The sequence below is a fragment of the Cystoisospora suis genome, assembly GCF_002600585.1.
Source record: "Cystoisospora suis strain Wien I chromosome Unknown contig_2504, whole genome shotgun sequence".
Taxonomy (NCBI): Eukaryota; Apicomplexa; class Conoidasida; order Eucoccidiorida; family Sarcocystidae; genus Cystoisospora; species Cystoisospora suis.
The window spans coordinates 2,754-20,906 of record NW_027155303.1 but is presented as its reverse complement, the minus strand read 5'-3'; the positions used below and the strand labels follow the sequence as shown (position 1 = coordinate 20,906).

Sequence of the window (18,153 nt, the reverse complement as noted above, 5' to 3'; positions counted from 1 at the left end):
CACCACTGTCTGAACCCAGTGAACGATTTTAGGGGGCATCCACGTCAGCGTGTTCTGCTTCTTACTCCAAAGCCAATGTTTGTGTGTGGGACAGATATTCCGCTGCCCAAGTGGACGGTATCATAACCTGAGGAATTCGTCTTGAAAGCTTTGAGGCGGCAGCGCTGCTACCACTGTCTCACCATCATAGCCTTGGAGCGCACCGCTGAGGTAGACAACGTTCATTAGGCTAGGCTCTCCTCTCTCCGTAAACCGTGGCTCGAATGAAGCACTCTTCCGGTACTTCTTATGTCCATGACACTGCATGGACAGGCTGTATTGAGTAGTGGCTGCAGCTGCTCGCTGGAGAGATTGGGACAAACGAACTAACCATGTTTCGTCCGGCACCCAGAACTCGCACGAGCCAGTGTCGAATAGAACCCTGAAATTCGACGTAGGTTCGTCACCAATGCCAATTTCCCCAAAGTAAGTAGCTGAGAGCACAGTTTCTGGGTCAAGAGTGTCCCGTGAAAGCGAACGGATCTGTCTGACCTAGCTTTTTCGAAGCGATCACCTGGTCGTGCAGTGGAATTTCAGAAGCAGAGGAGAGCGGATGCTGTCGAACTTGCAAGAACGTGGCATTTTTTGTGCGGCTCAGCAGCTTGGATATTTGGTGGAGTTGCTTCACGTGCTCTTTCTCATAGCTGCTATCGATCTTTGACAGGGAAATGGAGATGGTGCTATGAGGAACCTTTGACGCCCTCGCAAGAGGCAACAACCCCCACAATCCCGCGATGAACGCTAGACTAAGCGTTCGCATTTTGTGTCAGGGTGCTGCAACAAAGCGTTGTCGACTGTCACCACAAAACGGAACGGCACAAAAACTGCTGGGTGCGCGCCTTATGGCTAAGGTAGCGGTCGGGTTCGTGACGGTGTAAGTACACTTCTGAACTCTCGGCGAGGCCCTTTCGCATTTGCCGCCTGCCATTGTTGCATGCTGTGGAAGCTAAACCATACACGCAGATACGTGGTATTACCGGGAAAATAACGGGCTTGTACCTGATGAAGGGGCTTCGGCCCATCGTCGGCATGACCTGCCACAGCTTGGCGTGCAGTCTGCTTTCGGTTCTGCTGAGAGCTGCAGCCAGTTGGCGACCCTTGTGAGGCTCTCAGTGCATGCGGGGCCATACGGATTCTTGCCAGAACATACCGTCTCTCCGTCTGCTTACTCTACTTCAACGGCGCTGCGGCTCTGACAGCTTCAGATGCGTGCGCCAACAAGAAGAGTCTTCAAGAGACGAGCGGGGACTTGGCTCGTGGATCCGACTGTGGGGAAAATGGCTGTTCGTCAGTTTTTCTTTCGGTGGAGCTATTGCATACGTGGCGGTTTCACTCCGGCCGCTAAGCTCCAGATCAGAGAGCCATGTGAGGCGAACTGGGCCTCATGAGAATGCTTCGCGGCTCGGCACCCGTTTTCCTGTTTTCAATCGCTAACCCGTGGAAAGGTGTGAGCCGAACGGGGCATGTCGCCTTCCCGTCCGCCCCGCCTGACTCACCTCTACTAGCGAGCGCCCTTCCCAGACGCTTTACTGCACAGACTATCCACTATCTGGCCGGTCTAACGTGAAGCCGCCGCGGGGGGGGCTTTCGTCACGTGGCCTGTCGCTTTTCTCTTTGTCCGCTGACACGATTGAGCGCTCAGGTTTCTAGTGTTCGCCCCGAATAACGACGACAGAAGGGTGTGAGCCGTGGCGGTGAGGTCCGCGTATGCTCACAGTTCACGAGAGGCGTCTTTTTCGCCAACGTCTCCTTGCACGTCTACTTACCACGCTTGTTGAGCCCGTTCCGCATTTTTCCTGATGGCTTGTCCTGGCGTCTGACAACTGCAACCGCCGCACACTCGGTTCCCAGGCTCCTATGTTGGAGCCAGCCCGTTGTGGTCACCGTTCTGATTTTCTACGTCTAGCGACTGACGGACTTCGTAGCCGCGCACTTTTCGATCTGAGTCCCAGGAATAGTAAGAGTGCGAAGCTTTGAGTGGGAGGTAGACGCCTAGGCGCCATGACCGCTGAACGGCGAGGCGGTGAAGCCGGTGCTAGTCAGACAGCAGCCCTGTGCGACGGGGTCACTGTAGCTGCACGCGGGCAACGAGTCATGTCGGGGCGCCAGTCTTCGACTGGCAGGGCACTGCATTTGGAGAGCGACACTGAGGATGCCGTGTCGGGGCGCTCGACGCGGAAGAGCGCCGGGGAAGATAAGGCGGAAAGTGTGGAGAGCAGTTCTCTGTGTCCGTCTGATGCGGCGGATAGTGCGGGGCATGGATGGAAGTTTTCTCGTTGGCTGCACACAAACACCGCTTTACCAGACCCACGCGAAGCTCCGCCGAGCTCGTCGCTCGATGGCAAGCAATCAGCCGATGCCCTAAGCAGCAGCTTGTCCAGACTCGTGGAGGCGGGGACCGGAGGCAGTAAAGTGCGATCGTGGAACCTCTCCGTGTGTCTGCCAGGAGATAGCACGACTAAAGATTCCCAAAGGACGAAGCTGACACCTATAATGATTCTTGTTGTGATTTTCACGTCGTTGACGGGTCTCTTGATGGGATACGATCTTTGCGTTGTCGCTGTCGTCCTGAGTGAAATCCAGAAGCACTTCCAGCTGTGTGGCATGAGCTTCTCTTGCGCTGCAAAGTCAATGGTGGTGGCTGTACTTGCCCCGGGAGCGGCGGTGAGTGTGACACTGCGTCAGATCGGCCTCATCCGGGTTGACACATGGCGGGAACTGCCCGCGGCGATCTTCACTAGTGCGGTAAAGCTGTTTTTCGTCTGCTCGAGTGTCAGACGGAAAAAGCCGGAGCCTCTTGCCGCCTTGTTCCCAGTGGGGGCTGGGGGACACCGGTTGTCTTGCAACTTTCCCCGTATCTTGTGGCCGACAGCTTGTAGTCTAGTCAGAGGTCACTCTTGACTGTGCGTATGTGTGGTCCGGCCAGTGGTAATTCCGACAGTAAGGGTTGATTCAGGACGAATCATTCGTTTCTGAGGACAGCTGCATGGGTGCAGTGGCGGACGTGTAAAACCCAGATTTCGCGGATCTTCTCTTGGTAGCTGAGTGCTTATCTTTTTCGACAGATGTCTAGTTTTCTGCGGCGCGTTCTTTTGTTGGGCCTTGTGTGCCTTTGTTCAGTCCCGTCGACTCGGTCACTTGCTGATGCCTGTGTACATCCGTTCTGTAAGGGCAAGCCAGCGTGCCAGTTCTCTTGTGTGAACATCTCCATGCTTAAAGGCCGACATAATATTCATGAGGGGCGGGCTGCAGGCGGTACTGAATTTCCCCGATTCCGTAGTGTCTACACCCGGTTGGTTTCAAGCGCGCTTCATCCGGATGGGAGAGCCGTGCTTGAGGCGTTCCGACCGAGTGAGTGGTGGCGGTGCAGTCCCTGTGTTGACGTTAAGACTTCGCGTGTCGTTTCTTGTCCGTTCTCAGGTCGGTAGTATTGCTGGTGGATGGATGTCAGATCGCATTGGTCGCAAACCTGGGCTTGCACTCAGTGACGTCTGCTTGCTTGTGGGCAGCATCGCTATGGGTACTGGACAGGCTTTCTGGGTGAGGACGCAGCTTCTGACGCTGTGTGCCCGATCCTTCCCTGGACTCCAACTGAGAAGTTTCATGTCTGTCGCGTGGCTTCCCCTTTCTGTCTTCCGCTCGCGGTGTGCTCGCTGTCTCTGCGTTGTTATCGACTTCTGTAGCCAGCCTTCACGCCAGCTAGACATGCGAAAGGGACTAATGTGCTGCCTGCAACTCAATACCTACTCAAGGCACACATTTCGGAAGTATTGCGGTGTTGCAGAGGTTCTCGTGCGCCGCGCAGTAGCCGCGTTTCGAGTACGGTGATTTGTCGGTTCTTGTGCGCACTGCTTTCCCCTATAAAGTGGTTTGGGTTCCACGGACACTGTTGTTTGAGATTTGCTACCACGTCCCGAGCTCTCCATTCCATTGTAAACTCCTTGCCGGCCGAGCTGACCCCGGTTCCTGGTATTGAGTCACGGTGCATGCACACGAGTACAGTAATGCACTGAAGTATTCGGGCCGAGGGTCATCAATCATTGTTCAGTTCGCTTCGCGGACGGTGCAGGCGCGCTCTCAGCTCGGACGATACGGATATCTCTGGCATACGCCGAGGTTCGGGAGAGGCCACTGACTGCTCTCATCCTCCCGTGCGGGCTCGACTCTGTGTTACTAATAATATTTAGTGCAGTCAGAAAAGTGATTCGCTGTTGTCGGTGGCTACTATCCTTGTTCAGGTTACGCTTTTTGGACGGTTTGTCGTTGGCATGGGAGTCGGTTTGGGCTTCGTGGTGTATGCAACGTACACGAGCGAGGTTGCTCCCCCTGATAGACGTGGCCAACTTGTCGCGTGCCAAGAGGTTGCTCAGTGTTTTGGTGAGCCGTTGACGAGAGGAACATTGCAGGATTCTTCCTGGGTTCATCTACAGTGTGGGTGTTGCTGGCTATCCGAGTGCGTGTTTTTTTTTTTTTCAAAACAAGGACCACTCCGGACTACAAGTACTACTCAGCGTTTTATCGTGCGCAGGCTTGCTGCAATTTGCTGAGGTTTCGAGACCGAGGCAGCTTTGCAAGTCGTGAGGAAAGGTGTTTTCACGCGGATAGTTTGCCGGACTGAAGTTTGTCATCGTTCTTTCTCTCGGGACCGAATCAAATGCTGATACGATGACTGTCTCCGAGGCCAGAACTGTATTCGCCGGCCTACAGACTGAACTGCGACAAAGAGAGCAGAGCCTACCACCGGTGGAAAGCGCCGTTCGGGTCAGAGGTTGCTCTTGAGTCCGGCGAGACGTGGGAAACGGCTTGAGCCGCCGGCTTGTTGGGTCGCTGTGTATGCGTGGAGATGGCTAACTCATTGTTATACTTCTGACCTGATTGTCTCTGACAACTTGATGATTACTTCTCGCTTGTGTGTCTTCTGCCGAAGCTGAAACCCCGCGTGGCAGCGCAACTGGCTTACAGGATTAAGAGGTGTTGGAAGCTCGGATATACCAGAATGGGCGCCAAAGCCTGTTTTCCCTACAGTCGAGAGTGTGCTCATTTAATTCGTCGACGGTGTTCCTTCAAGCTTTTTCAATTGCTGGCCGAGGTCAGGGCGACATTGTGTGCGGAACACCGTGGAATGCCACTATATTCATATTGCGGTGTCGACCTGCTGTCCCGTGCAGGCTGTCTGGTTGCGTATGCAATGGCTGCGGCGTGTGGAGAGAAAGCTTGGAGATACCTTCTTGGTATGGGAGGCATCCTTGCGGCCGTGCAGGTGGGCCAGCAAAGCCAAGATTATAAACTTGCGAAATGAGTGCAGGTTCTCTTTTCCCATATTCTGCTCTTTAGAACTTCCCTCACCTCTGTCCACACGGGCTCAGTTCAGGTCAAGACGGGAAGCGAGCGAGTGCTGGAACTTGTGTCTTTCTTTTCTCACTTCTCTTCTCCACGTCCTTGGTCCGGGGGTACCAGTGACGGTAAAGAAGCAGCATCACTCGGGGTGTTGGAGGCTTGGGGGTCAGCCGCGGTATTCTGTACCTGCTGCCTTCTTCGGGAGCCTTTTTGCGTGTTTCTAGGCGGTGTCCCTGCTGTTGCTTACCAGAGCAAACGGGGGATGGAGGAAGAGTCCGGTCCGAGAAAAAAAGCGAAAGCTCACTGTCGAGACTTTTGAACTCCATGGCGTGTTGACTTTTTCGCATTCTTGCGATGAACGACTGCCATGTAGATGCGTGCTGATACTGCTGTGGTGCCACGCTTTGTGATGGACCTCAGCTGGGACAGTGAGGTTAGGCTGGAACAAGCAGGACCGTCTGAGTTGACTGACGTCATGACTGCAAGACGATGCTCGTGTGAGGGAAAAGTGCCTCGCTTTCTTTTGCAATGGCGTCTTTCTCTTGTCCTCCTCTTCAGATTTTGGGGGAAGTCCTGATTTTGCCCGAGAGTCCTCGGTTTTTTGTCCAACATGGTAGGGAAGACGATGCAGCCGCTTCTCTTCGTAAACTAGGTATGACCGACCCAGTTGCAGTGGCCGCGGTTATAGAGGAGTTCAAGGCCGAGCGAGAGCAATACGGAGATTTGAGTGGTGGACTCGAGGAGAGACGGACTTGGAAGGCGAGCTGGCGGCAGGTGGGCAGAAGAAAATGTTGAATGTGGAGTAACAATAGTAACCGAGTGAGGAGGCACACTGTACCGATGTTGACATCTCCCTTGTGGAGACGAGGGTTTCTTTTTTTCGAAGCTACTTGGGCGTCGTGGCTGCAAGAATGTGTATATACGTATATGCATGGCTTGGGTGAAACCTCCAGGAGAGCAGCCAGAATGTCGTAGGCCTTCGATCCAGAGCCGTTCCCACCTCCGTGCTGGCTCACGAATAGGCAGATTTTGTGGAAAGTTGCCGACGCCTCCTGACGCGCCCAGCAGAATTTGTTTGTAAGCCCTGTTATGGCACCTGGAATACTGCCGGAACACTCAAAGTGAACAACCCGGTACGCGGAGCAGGAGTCTCACCGTCGGCCGGACGCGATAAAGTCCGTACACTTATTTGATGAACTCGGGGGCATTTCTGAGGATTACATTATGTCCTGGGGTCGGCTTTCCAGAGCAGTAGCAGCAAAGTGCTCTTCTATTGTCGTATGGGTTCGATGAATTCTTCTTCTCCGTTCTGCTTCACTTCCTTGTCGCAGGTGAACAGTCGTGCATTCCTCAATAAGAGAGGTTCTCCTGAATTCCTTTTTGTAAGGGTGGAGGCGCGACACGCCACCCGAGTTTCAGATCCGTCAGAAAATGCCTTGTCTTTTTTCTTTTCCTACAGCAGTTCGAAAAGATGCAATGTTATCGCGGCAGCCTGCTCATTGCTGTTGGCTGCGCCGTGGCGCAGAACTTCACTGCAGCGAACAGCGTGATTTACTTCACCATCGACATCTTCCGTCTTGCCAGTATTTGTGACCCTCTCTTACCCGGCGTGGGAGTTGGAATTGTCAAAGTGCGTCTTTCCTTGCTTATCAGAATGGGAGGACCAGCGGAGAGTGCTTCGTGGCCCTTACCCGTATGCACGAGAGGAGTTAAGTACAGAATAGGTGGAGATACCAGTATGCTTTCAAGTATCTGTCTGCCCGTCTGCGTATCTGCCGTGTGTTTGTACCGATATGTTCTGAGGACGGGCGTGTACGGGTTTTTAGCATGCACGGCGAGCTGGGCATTCGTCAAGGAATACTTCTGCTCTACGTTCATGAAGTCAGGAGCGCTATATCATCTTCAACTTGTTGTAAGCAGTGTCTCTTCACTGGTTATTGCTGGACTGCCTCAACGTTTTTTGTCTGTCCACACCGGGGGCGGCAGTCACGTGCAGGATGGTGCGGATAGCGGCTGGCCTTGTCTGTAAGAGAGAGCTTCGTCGCTTGGCGGTACTGCTAGTTTTGTCTCCCGATATCTTGCTTTTCTTCCAGTTCGCCGGAGTTGTCGTCTGCCTCTTCTTCGTTGATCGTTGGGGCCGGAGGTTTCTCCTTTTGACGGGCACAGCGGGTACTCTTCTGTGCCACATTCTCATGGCGGTGAGTAGAGCGACCCAGCGCACTTAGTGTTGCTTTGTACTGTGTGTTTCATGAAGGTGGCCTTCTGTTCTAGAGGTTACGATGGTTTGCACACATTTCGTTGGCGCCCCACTGGCTGCGCGATGAGGAGCGGCTGAGCTATAGTATTCTGTTTGCCCATGTGTGTCTCCCTCCTATCTCATCGAGATGCTTCTGTCCCTCCGCCGGTCCGAGTAATTTCTTTCACACCGCAGATCAAGTTGTGATCCGGCAGACGCGGCGACTCCGGTTTCAGAATTTTTTGCGGTACTGTTAGAGAGCGAAAAGAACGTAACATGTAATTCATGAAACTCTAAAAGGACTACCACACTCTAACAGAAAGAACAGAAGATTTCTCTTGTTCTCGCCCGAATAACCTGCTTTTCCATGGTGTTCGAGTGCCGTAGAATGGACAAGTTGGTCGGCGGATGTCTGGCGGAGTGTGCTGACTGGTTTTGGCTTAAAATCTCGTCGTGCTTTCTCTCCGCAGACAGGCTTTGCCTTACAGGAAGGTGGGATGCCACTTGCAGCGGCAGCAGCCTGCGGGGGGGGGATTGAACAGAGTTCTCCGCCCTACGCCAAACTGCTAATTGTCGCTCTCCTTATATACATCTTCTTTTGGAATACCAGCTGGGCAGCTCTAATGTTTGTCGTGGCGAGTGAGGTGAGCTTTTGACGGCCCGCAGTGGAACAGCCGGGGACCAGGGACCATAGCGAGAATGTTATAACGGCTTACCGTTTTCTGTGCTTCCCCGACGGTATACTCTCGAGCCTGACACCGTATGTGGTGGAGCGGTGCGGAGGTTTCGCGGCTTGTTGCGTCAGCCCGGCGTCTGGTGTAAGGGCTGCTACATGTCAGTGAAAAACTGTCGACTTGAAATGTGACCTGTCTTGACGCGTCATTATATTATCTTGGGGTCGATATCGGTGCAAGCAAAATAGTTTGATGGCCCGGGCGCGGGATCCGGGGTTCAAGGCAGCTTATGGCCCGCGTGTGCGGGACTCCGCGTAGTTGAACTGACTCGAACTGAAAGGGACAGCGCTAATAGGACCAGTAAAGCTCTAGACTTCCTGGATATGCTCATTTCCTGTCGCGCAGGTGTTGCCGAACAGCCTGCGCGGCCTTGGCATGGGGTTAACAATCACAACCTTCTGGATCTTCTCGTTCATCATGCAGTCCGCACTCGAACCGCTGTTCTCTGCCATCACTATACCTGGTAAGCTCGTGCATTCTCGGTCTCCGACCGGCGTGTCTGCAGCAATGTCCCCTGATGCGGTTGGACGATCCAGCTTGACCTGGTTTGTTTTTAGGCCATGTCTGGTAGTGTTGGACGGTGACGAAGTCGCCGAGTGCTTGCTTGAAGTGTGTTCCGCCTAACGCCGCTCGAAAAGGTGGAGGTCCGGTTTTTTTCCCGCGTATGATTCGTATGTTCCGTGCTTTGGTGGAATAGTTCTCGCTTCTATCTGGAAGCTGCCTGCGGGGAAGTGAGCATTTGCGGGTGTAAGAATCTTTGTAGTCGCTCACCTGCCGCGGTGCGGCTTGTAGATACATAGCTTCAGGATTCTCGCTTTGCTTGACGGCGGCCATGATACAGCCCTTCTCAGTACACATGGATCCATACACAGAGAGAAGTGAGTGTCGTCTTCACGGACATGTTCAGAGCTGGAAACGCTGGGGTTTTTTGTGGTGGGGCGACTAATAGTTGGCACCTTCGGGAAACTCTCGTCACTCGTTTTGTAGGCTGGTCACCACGGGGTCTCTCTGAAGAGGTCTTTTTGATTCCCAAGATTTATGTTGGTCGTTTTTCTCGTACAATGTTCGGATGCTACTTTTCCAACAGGCACTTTTGCGTTGTTTGCTTGTTTGAACCTGCTGGCGCTACTTTTTGTTATCTTCTTCGTGCCCGAGGGGAAGGGACAAGCTTTGGAGGAGGTCCACCGCAAGGGCCGGCCTGCAGTTTCTTTGCAGCCGGCATACAGAAAGGCGATGACCAGAGTGATTCCGTCTGGCACGGCCAGTAGCTCGTTGCCTGTGGGAGCATCGCCCCAGGAGGAAGAGGCGGTGCCTGCTTGGGTGGGGGAAGGCCCACTCGTGCGTTGTGTGTGCTTGGTAGACACGTGTCACGAGGATTCTCCGAACTCTTTGGTAGAAGGAAACCAAGAGTCGCCCGCCGCCATATTGCGTACTCCGGGTCCCATGGAGGACGTGGCCGCAGTAAGCAGCAGATGTCAGCCGTCTGCAGCCGTTGAAAAGAGAAAAGGAAGCGTCACAAACATTTGAAGAAGCAGACAATGTGCAGGCACCTCCGCTGTTTCTCCCTTGTTGGGAGTGCGCAGTACTGTATAGCGTCTGAGAGAGGCGGAGAGGAGTTAGTTTACTGTGTACCGCCGATGCAGCAACGCGCAGTCGGGTTCGGACGCAGGAGGATCAGAGGTGTTGAGCGGACTCTTCTTTGTTCTTTTGGACTACAATTTGCCAGGGAACGTCTGAATAGAGGCATAAATGTTGGGGGAGCGTCTACTGTTTTTCGAAGAAAGCAGCAGTTTGTCTGAGGCAGCGGCTACGGACGTAGACGATGCTTTCTTAGGTAGCAGGAAGTGTCTTGGGCTGTGCTGCGCACGGCGGGGAATGCGCACACTTCCTTGCGAGGTCAGCGTAATGAATCGTGTTCTCGGAGTGGCGTATATGAAGCAATGAATCGGGCTTTCTTCGTGAAACCTAGGAGTGCTCTCGGTGGGAGAGACAGGCGTCAGCGGGGGTGTGTGGCTTCTCTCCTTTGTCTGTACTTGAAGGTGATATCTGGAGGATGAGAGAGGGGGGGGAAGACTTGAGATTGTCTTGGCGGCACTAGGAGGCCAGGGACCCCCGCTGAAGAGTGCGATGAACTATGCCCGGGGAGACACACTGTCTGTTGATCTCCGGTGCACGGGAATACGTTGCGTGTTTGTAGGACTCTCTTGTCTCGGGTTTTCAAGAGCCGGCGAAGTTTTATAAGTTTAGCGTCACGGATTCTCAGTGTACTGGAAACTCAGAGTCTCCATGAAATTACCTCGGTCATTCGTTGTGTGCTGACTGCGAGGGGCGGAGAAAGAGACACCAAGGAAACGCAAACGTCAGTTTTGTTACAGTGCTTAAGCTAACGACGGTTGAATTGTTCTGTGTGGCGGTGGAGAGACCGTTTCCAGCAGATGCGGCCGATTGCAGGCTCGCAGGCGGTTTGTGATTTCCATGGCCGGCGTTGCACAGGTTGTAGAACTATTCGTGCTTGTCTTCCCTGTAGTGTTGAACGTGCCTTTGATGCCTGTCACCGGAGAGGGAGCGAAGCGTCATACGGCAGCCGTCGCCTCTCGACGGAGTCGCAGTGGCTCTTGTGACGAAACTCTGGAGGAAGGGAAGCGTACAATCGGCCTGCAAGGTCTACGGGAAAGCCGTTCGTAGAGTAGGGGCATGGGTCTTGAGTCAGTATGGATTCGAGCACCACGCGATCTGCCCCGGTCACGGCAAACTTACATGTATACTCCCGTGGACGCTATTAAAGCCGCGCGGAGGAAGCTCAGACTTACCGGTTGCTTCTTCAACAGACGAATTGCTTCATATAGGCTTCTAGTGTTTGTAGGATAAAAGTTCCAGGCTTTTGATTTTCCTTTCGCACTTCTTCTTGCCTTTCCCTCGCGGTGCTTGTACCCGAGCGATCACTTCAAAGTACTTAGTTTTGCAACAGAGAGCTCCGAAGTTTCTCAGAAAGTTCTGGCCCGTGGTTGGAATATATAGCTCTTCACATTCGCGCTGCGTGCAGTGCAGCGAGTGATGCCGCCAGGTACTGGCGCACGTCACCTGGGCTACGGAGAACAGGGAGCTAACCCGAGCGGACTGAACTTCCATGTGCTCAACACTAGATGGTAGGATAGAGCAATTTTGTGTTAGCTGTTAGTTTTACTAAGCTTTTTGCGACCGATATTCCGAAAAAAGATTCACTACTCTTTGTGTGGACCCTGGAGAGGATCCGGGTTGTTGGGGTCCTCACCTGCATGTAATATCGCAGTGTGTGTTGCCTAGGACAGTGAGCCTTACGCTCACTTAACTGCCTGCTTCGTCGTTCCGCTGCGAGCATGAGCTCGGGATTGCTCGGCTGGGCACAGCGCAAGTCGATGGTGGGGAGCGCTCCAAAACATTATTGGTCGTGGTTCCAGTATGGGTGCCCCAACCTGTGCTACTTACGCTTGTGATACACTCTAGTACGTCTAGACCCGATCCACAGGTGACGCTTTGAACGGGACAGAGGTCACAACTACGTTCACTGCCTTCAACGCCACTGTTACAACCTCAAAACCATACGAGGCAGCCAGGCACTTTGTCCAAGGGGAGCAAACTCGGCGGCTGGACAGGAACAGAGCACTCCCACGGACGTGGAAGGTTTCTACTCACAAAATGGGTGTGTCCGCACTGATACGCCGAGGAAGCAGTGAACGCTCAATAGACACAGCTGCATGGAGCCGCGAAACAGGGAACAAAGACAGGTTATGTACTTTTGTCAGCGGTCCTGAAATCCTGGTTTGCACTGCAACAGCACCGGGGAGCTGCGCTGGCCCAAACGGGAGTTCGGGGTCCAAGGGCTCTTGGCCTTTCCCTGACAGCAGTTTGGGACCGTGTGTAAAGACGCTTGGTGGTTAGGTTAGGACTTCTCTCGCTCCTGAGGAAAACATTTTGAGCCTTCATTCGAGGAGGCATACAGACCCAGCGTAAACACCTGTTGTCTCTTTGCAAGGGCTGTTCCACTCGTTGACACTGAACATGAGAAGTTGTCTAAAAAGAAACAGCAGGGCCCCAGAACACGGAACTGGCCTCTGCTCAGGGCCCCAGCACGTCGACGGCGCGCAAGGCTGCCAAAGGGAAGCCCAACGCCGGTGCCCCGCTTGAACGTAGCGCCCCAACAGCTCAGCGAGCGAGTTTTTTCTGTAGCGCGCACCAGCGGAGCTCCTTGGGCTGGCTCTAAACGTTTCTCGGGGCTGCTTGTGGCTAGTCATCAATGGGCTTCGATTTCTCTTCACGTACGTGGAATACGTTTTATCGCCTCCAAGAATCAGACAGACGTCAGCAGTGAACTACTTCGGGGGGATGAACGCCTTCTTCACCCCCTTCTCACAGCTTGAGCGAGTCTCTCTCCGGCTTTTCTCCCGGCATCGATTCGGTCTCCAACTGCCGGTCCACTGATCCAGTTGCCTTCGATCAGCAGCTCCCCTCCTCCAGCGCCGGTCACCTCATTTTCTCCACCAAACAACAGTCCTCCTGGACTTTTCCTTACCGCGTCCTGTATTTTCATGCCAGCAGCGTGTTTCAACGTGGTTCCTTCCGTAGTGATTAGCTTCATCTCTTTCTCTAACTCGCGCAAGACCGCTTCATGACCCTTGCAGTACTGAGGTATGGTGTCTTTCCAGCGCTCCACATTGAGCACTTTGATGGCTTCCTTCATCAGAGCTTGCCTTTCTTCTTCGTCCTCCTTACTCGTACCGGTTCCAAGAACCGCTCTCACCAGATCCGCCTTTGCCAACACACCAAGCTCTGAGTCGGCCTTTTCCAAGAGTTCCGTGCCGTCACGAATTCCACCAATAAATATCGTGACGAGCCCCACATCGCCTGCCTCATCCCGGCCCCTACAAGCTCCCCCGGCTTGTCCGTCATCATTGGTTTTTGTTCTCCCGGAGGCAGGGCTTTCCTCTGGACCTACGGCGATTCTCTCTTCTTCTGCCTTATGCACAGCATTGAGCGCAGACTGTTTACCTTGCACAAGTTCACTCCCCCTAGGGAAAAGCCTGTCCTGATCTTTCGGCAGCTGCTCCTCGGGCGGGTCCCTTGACGTTTTGTTCGGAGAGTTCGTTGTGCAGTCATTCTCGTTGAGAAAGTTCTTCTCTAGGAAGACTGGCACACGGCCATTGAATACGTTGGAAACAAATATACCTCCCAGAGTTCCCCACTTTTCTCTTTCTCTCTCTTTACTAGGTAGAAGGAAGCCGAAACCATGCGCCACGTTCGCTGTCTCCTCCGGTTCCTCCTTAACACAAGGAGGGCACTGTTCGCTCCGCACTCCGGGATCAGGAGATTCAGCGAAAGTATACAGCGAGCTCTTGTGGGGCATCCGCCGCGCAGCCCCTCTCCTACTAGCCTGCCACGATCCTGACAGCTGCGGCGCAGCCATATTCATCTGTCCCCGCGGTAGCTGCCCCACCGCTGCTTGATTTTCTTCCCTCTCCGCTGATCGCCGCTGCTCCCGAGTCCTGAGCTCTCGAAAGGCTGCTTTTGAGTAGGCGAGGGTGACGAGAGCCATGCTGGCGCATTTCATGTCTTGGATTTTCTCGGTTAAATCTGTTGAGAGAAGATGCCCCAGAACTCTGCCTGCAGCCTTAGCTGGGACAGTGAGGAGTACATGTTTTGCAAGCAGTCGTCTTGAACCTTCCGGCGTGTTGAACACAGCTTCAAATTTGAAAGGAGTTGACAGGGATGGACGGGAACCGAAATGACACGAAGACGAGTGGGACACCACTGCACCAGCACGTGGGGGGCGGGCCGTAAACAGTGGAACGGCAGAAGAGCACACAGGAGACACTGGAAGACAGGGCTGATGTACTGTTCTAAGCTCTTTGAGTTCCCAGCCAAGACAAAGGGCGCACTCTCCCTCCCCTGTTGCAAGTGAAGGTGAATGGGAAGAACTGAAGCACGGAACCGACTTTCCACAAGTAGCGGCAGGTGACAACCGAGCCACAAGTGCGTCTGTAAGCGTCTGCATTCCGCTATCGAAGTTTACGATTCCCTGCAATTGAGACCCGCCAACTGATGGGCCCGACCGCATGCTAGAGGCCCGGCCGCGTCCAATGCCGCTCTTTTCTGTGTCTACTCCCATGATTCTTGTCTTGTGTCCTTCTGACTTCAGCTTCTTTTCCTCTGTACAAAAGCCGCCGGCCTGGGTGCATCGAGCTGTAATGTCTGGATTCTTGTATTGGACACGACCTCGTCTGCTGACCATATTAGTAAGCAAGAGAGTTCGAAGGTACGAGAGCACTCTGGACGCTCCTCTTCGGATACCGAAGACAAGCACTCCGTGCTTCAGAGCCTCGTACGCAGCAGGCAGCGCAGCTCGCATAGAGAGTTTTGCTGAATCTCCCGCACAGATTCCCGTGACGAGGGCATCCACTACACGGTCGTGCATTTCGACTCCTAGACGACGCTCAACGAAGTCACGGACACTTTCCTCCACTGCGTAATTCACTTCGTGTCCCTTCCGCCCAAATACGCTCTCTTTCTGATTCATCGCCTGCGCCTCGCTTTTTCCTGGCCCCGACAATAAAGGACCCTTCTTCGCATGGGCACCAGCACCCGAGAGCATTCCGTCCTCTCTCCCAGTTTCTGGCAGGGTCGCCGCCGCGGACTTGTCTTTTTCTCCTTCGCTTCCGAAAGGATGCCGGCCTGACGTTAGAGTAGCTCGTCCAGTAATCTGCTCTTTGGTGTTTGTGACTTGCTCATGCACTATCCGAGGTCCCGAGATTGGTGGGGGACGGGTTGCCAGTGCGTCATCTCGTGTCCGAGTCAGATTCCAGAGAAACCTGGGAGGAAAAACTCCACACAGCCCAGCAAGAAGACGCAGTTTCCCTTGTCTGGAAAGAAGCTTAGAGCTGAAGAGAGCAGACAACGACGAAAAGGGGAGCGGGACAAGCTCGCCGTCAAAACCTACAAACCGCTCCAGCTGGGGATCAGCCGTCTGCACCTGGGCCAGAAGGTTCAAGTCACGTAGAAGATCAATGGTTCCTGAAGTGAGGCGGAAACTGTTGGCACCCACATCAAAGAGAAATCGCTCACAAGGGGACTTCCGGGTGCGGAGACACCCTCCTGGTCGCGAGGAAGACTCCGCAATAACAAGAAGAGGAGGAAGAGGAGGACCAGTGCAGAGTGACAGTGAGTGAGAAGAGCGTGTGGCGGGGGATGAAGAGGACTCCGGTGAAGAACAAGTAGAGTTGTTTGCTCCAGGAGAAGAAAGATAACGTGGCGGGGAAAAATCAGAATCCGACACGACATTCGCACCAGGGGATGGTGTTGAGCAAGCAAGAGGCAAACCCTGAGCCTGTCTCACTTGTTCTTTGTCCAGCCGCCGGCGGAAATGCAGTGCCTCTTCAGGGGTCACCCGAGAGAGGAAAGCGTGCGCGGCTGTCAGGCCGGTCAATCCTGCTCCCACGATCAGCACTTCCGTACAAGCAGCTGGCTGGGGAAACGAGGCCGAAGATAGACATCGAGTGGAACGTGGAGATGCATGGAGCAATCCCCGGAGGTCTGCGCGAAGGAAGAGCAAATGTTTGGTACCGAGGAGAGAAGAGAACCTCGACCGGCTGCCCGAAGAACACAAAGGTGTGTAACCTGGAAAAACAGAAGTCAAAAACGGCCACGGCAGCATGCAAGGTGTTACACTCCGATGCTGGGGGCACCGCCACGTGCTGAAGTGCGAGACAGCCGTGCCACATTGCTTCGGACAGCCCCAGGCACGTCTGCAGAGATAGAGGGTTTCGCTGTCGGTGTCCCCCTCGCCGTGGCTTCTCCCCCCGAAACAGATCCAAGTCTGTTTGCCACAGCTCCTTCGGATGCGTGATTTCTCCTCGGGCTCTCGCGTGGCCTTTCTCGGAGCCCTTGCAACACAAGACATGAGCAAGGCCCTTTCGCCTCCAGCGGGAAACGTAGGGGCGCCAAAAGAAAAGGAAGGGACCTGTGATGTCCAGCTGTGAACCCGAGCAGCGGCTTGGCCGAGGAGCATCATCTTCTATGGAGACTGTCGGTTTCTTGGCAGGAGAGAGAAGTCCACACGCTGCGGAGGCGACTCTGTTAACCGCCTGGTGTCATTGCTGGCTAATCCCACCTGCAGAAGCACCGTCGGAGCCAGCAGCGGGCAGTGGCTCCTGCTAGGGGCCGATCTAACTCCAGTCAATGCCCTCCACGCCATAAGAAGACTTCAGTGGCCCGCCCATGCATTTCGTTTCTGGTTGCTACGGATAGCGCCACGCCTTCTGTCACCCTTTTCACTCACGATCCCATTCCAGTCAGATGGCACTCAGTTTCATACTAAGATTTTCTTGTCTACACGCAAAGAAGAAACAGATCGTGTTGCCTCGCCACACCAAAGCATCACTCTTGCCGAACAGTCAAGGGCCACCTGTTGCCGGTCCGGAACTCCTCCCAGCCAGACAGCACCTGTGAATGGGCAACCCGCGCTAACGCCTTCAAGCAATAATGTACTTCCCACTCGGCCTCCCGGGGCCGCCACGGGGTTTCGGTGACGTTCCTGCGCTCAAGGTGATCACCTTGGAATGAGCGTTCTTGGTGTTTTTGCCAACTCGAGTACCGGTACCAATCACACATTAGTTGTACGCCAAGCTTTACAGGCCGGTGTTCTGGGTGGGCACGAGACCGCGCAACTCGAACGGGATATCTCTTGTAGGCGAGTTCGGCCGATAGATAGCACGGAAAGGTAGTGAGTCGTGGCAACCTAAACCAACCGGGCGCGTCCGTGTCCGCGGTTGTCCGGGACACGCAGATGGCATAAGGCAGTAGAGGAGCACACGCTATTGCGCAGGTGCAGTCCTTGTTCTCTGACTTGAACGAACTGCAGGTCTCCGTCTCTAGTGGATCCGACGGACAGGGGAGATACGAGAAGTCAGCGCATATCCGCCGCTGCGAGACCCGAGCCCGGCGCCCGTCTGCGAAGACTGCAACAGACAGGAGGCCACAAACAGCCCACCATTCGCCCTCCACAAGGCTGAACACCGTCGAAGAATTTCGCTTCCTTAGGAACGACAGAGTGTTGATAGACTAACGCGCCGCGAGAAACACACAGAAATAGGCTCACACATTGCCTCAGCTCTTCGGTACAGAGAGTCGAGCAATGACAGCAAAAACCTCTTGGAGCGTACACCGGACACCCAGAACTTCATTGACTGCGATAATGGCAATGCAAGGCTGTGGCGACTAACGCGGGTCCTATTTCACGAAGTTTGGCGGCTACGCCCCACGAGACTCTTGGCCCAACAGAAGAGACTGTCCGGCGGGCCCAGTGGAAAGCTCGTCGGTAACACCGTAGGATCGCACGCGCCCTTCGCCACTCCTTACTAAGAAATGCCAAACGTAGTAATAACAAGCAAACGCTCGAAACCGAAGAGCTTTACACTATTTTCCATGTGGGCCTCGTGGCGTCGGTGCCATGGCGGGAGGCCGCTCTTCTTTTCGCGCAGTGGTAACCCGAGTTCGTCAAGCCGCCGTTGACACACTGTCTCCCAGAAGTGCGCGACTTGCATCCATCCTTTGTGCATCTGACTACTCAAGGCCACCACATTTCCGCCCCCAAGCGGTCCCATTACAATCCACTTTTTCTGTGCAACATTGCCGTCTCGTGACACACTACAGGAAGCCACACTATGAACGGGAGCGAGCACCCGCCAGGACTGGCCGGCGCTGCAAGGCACGGCGAGCCGGTGTGCTGGGGCTTTCCTCGTCTTTTGTCAAAAAAACTCGCGGAGCAGGGAGACTTCA

At 54.2% G+C, this 18,153-nt stretch overlaps 2 protein-coding genes across 2 annotated transcripts; one reads left to right on the top strand and one right to left on the bottom strand.

The window, feature by feature from the left end:
* Positions 1-702: 702 nt before the first annotated feature.
* CSUI_005189 (sugar transporter st1) lies at positions 703-10,981 on the top strand. Its single transcript, XM_068065367.1, has 10 exons — positions 703-2,703; positions 3,410-3,579; positions 4,278-4,416; positions 5,208-5,299; positions 5,935-6,150; positions 6,836-7,006; positions 7,470-7,574; positions 8,083-8,256; positions 8,692-9,807; positions 10,386-10,981. The coding sequence occupies exons 2-9, from the start codon at positions 3,484-3,486 to the stop codon at positions 8,968-8,970; spliced, it is 1,272 nt and encodes a 423-aa protein (XP_067922653.1). The 5' UTR covers positions 703-2,703; positions 3,410-3,483; the 3' UTR covers positions 8,971-9,807; positions 10,386-10,981.
* A 1,740-nt stretch (positions 10,982-12,721) lies between these two features.
* On the bottom strand, positions 12,722-17,892 carry CSUI_005188 (protoporphyrinogen oxidase; the record flags this gene model as incomplete). Its single annotated transcript, XM_068065366.1, has 1 exon — positions 12,722-17,892. The coding sequence occupies exon 1, from the start codon at positions 16,385-16,387 to the stop codon at positions 12,722-12,724; it is 3,666 nt and encodes a 1,221-aa protein (XP_067922652.1). The 5' UTR covers positions 16,388-17,892.
* Positions 17,893-18,153: the final 261 nt, after the last annotated feature.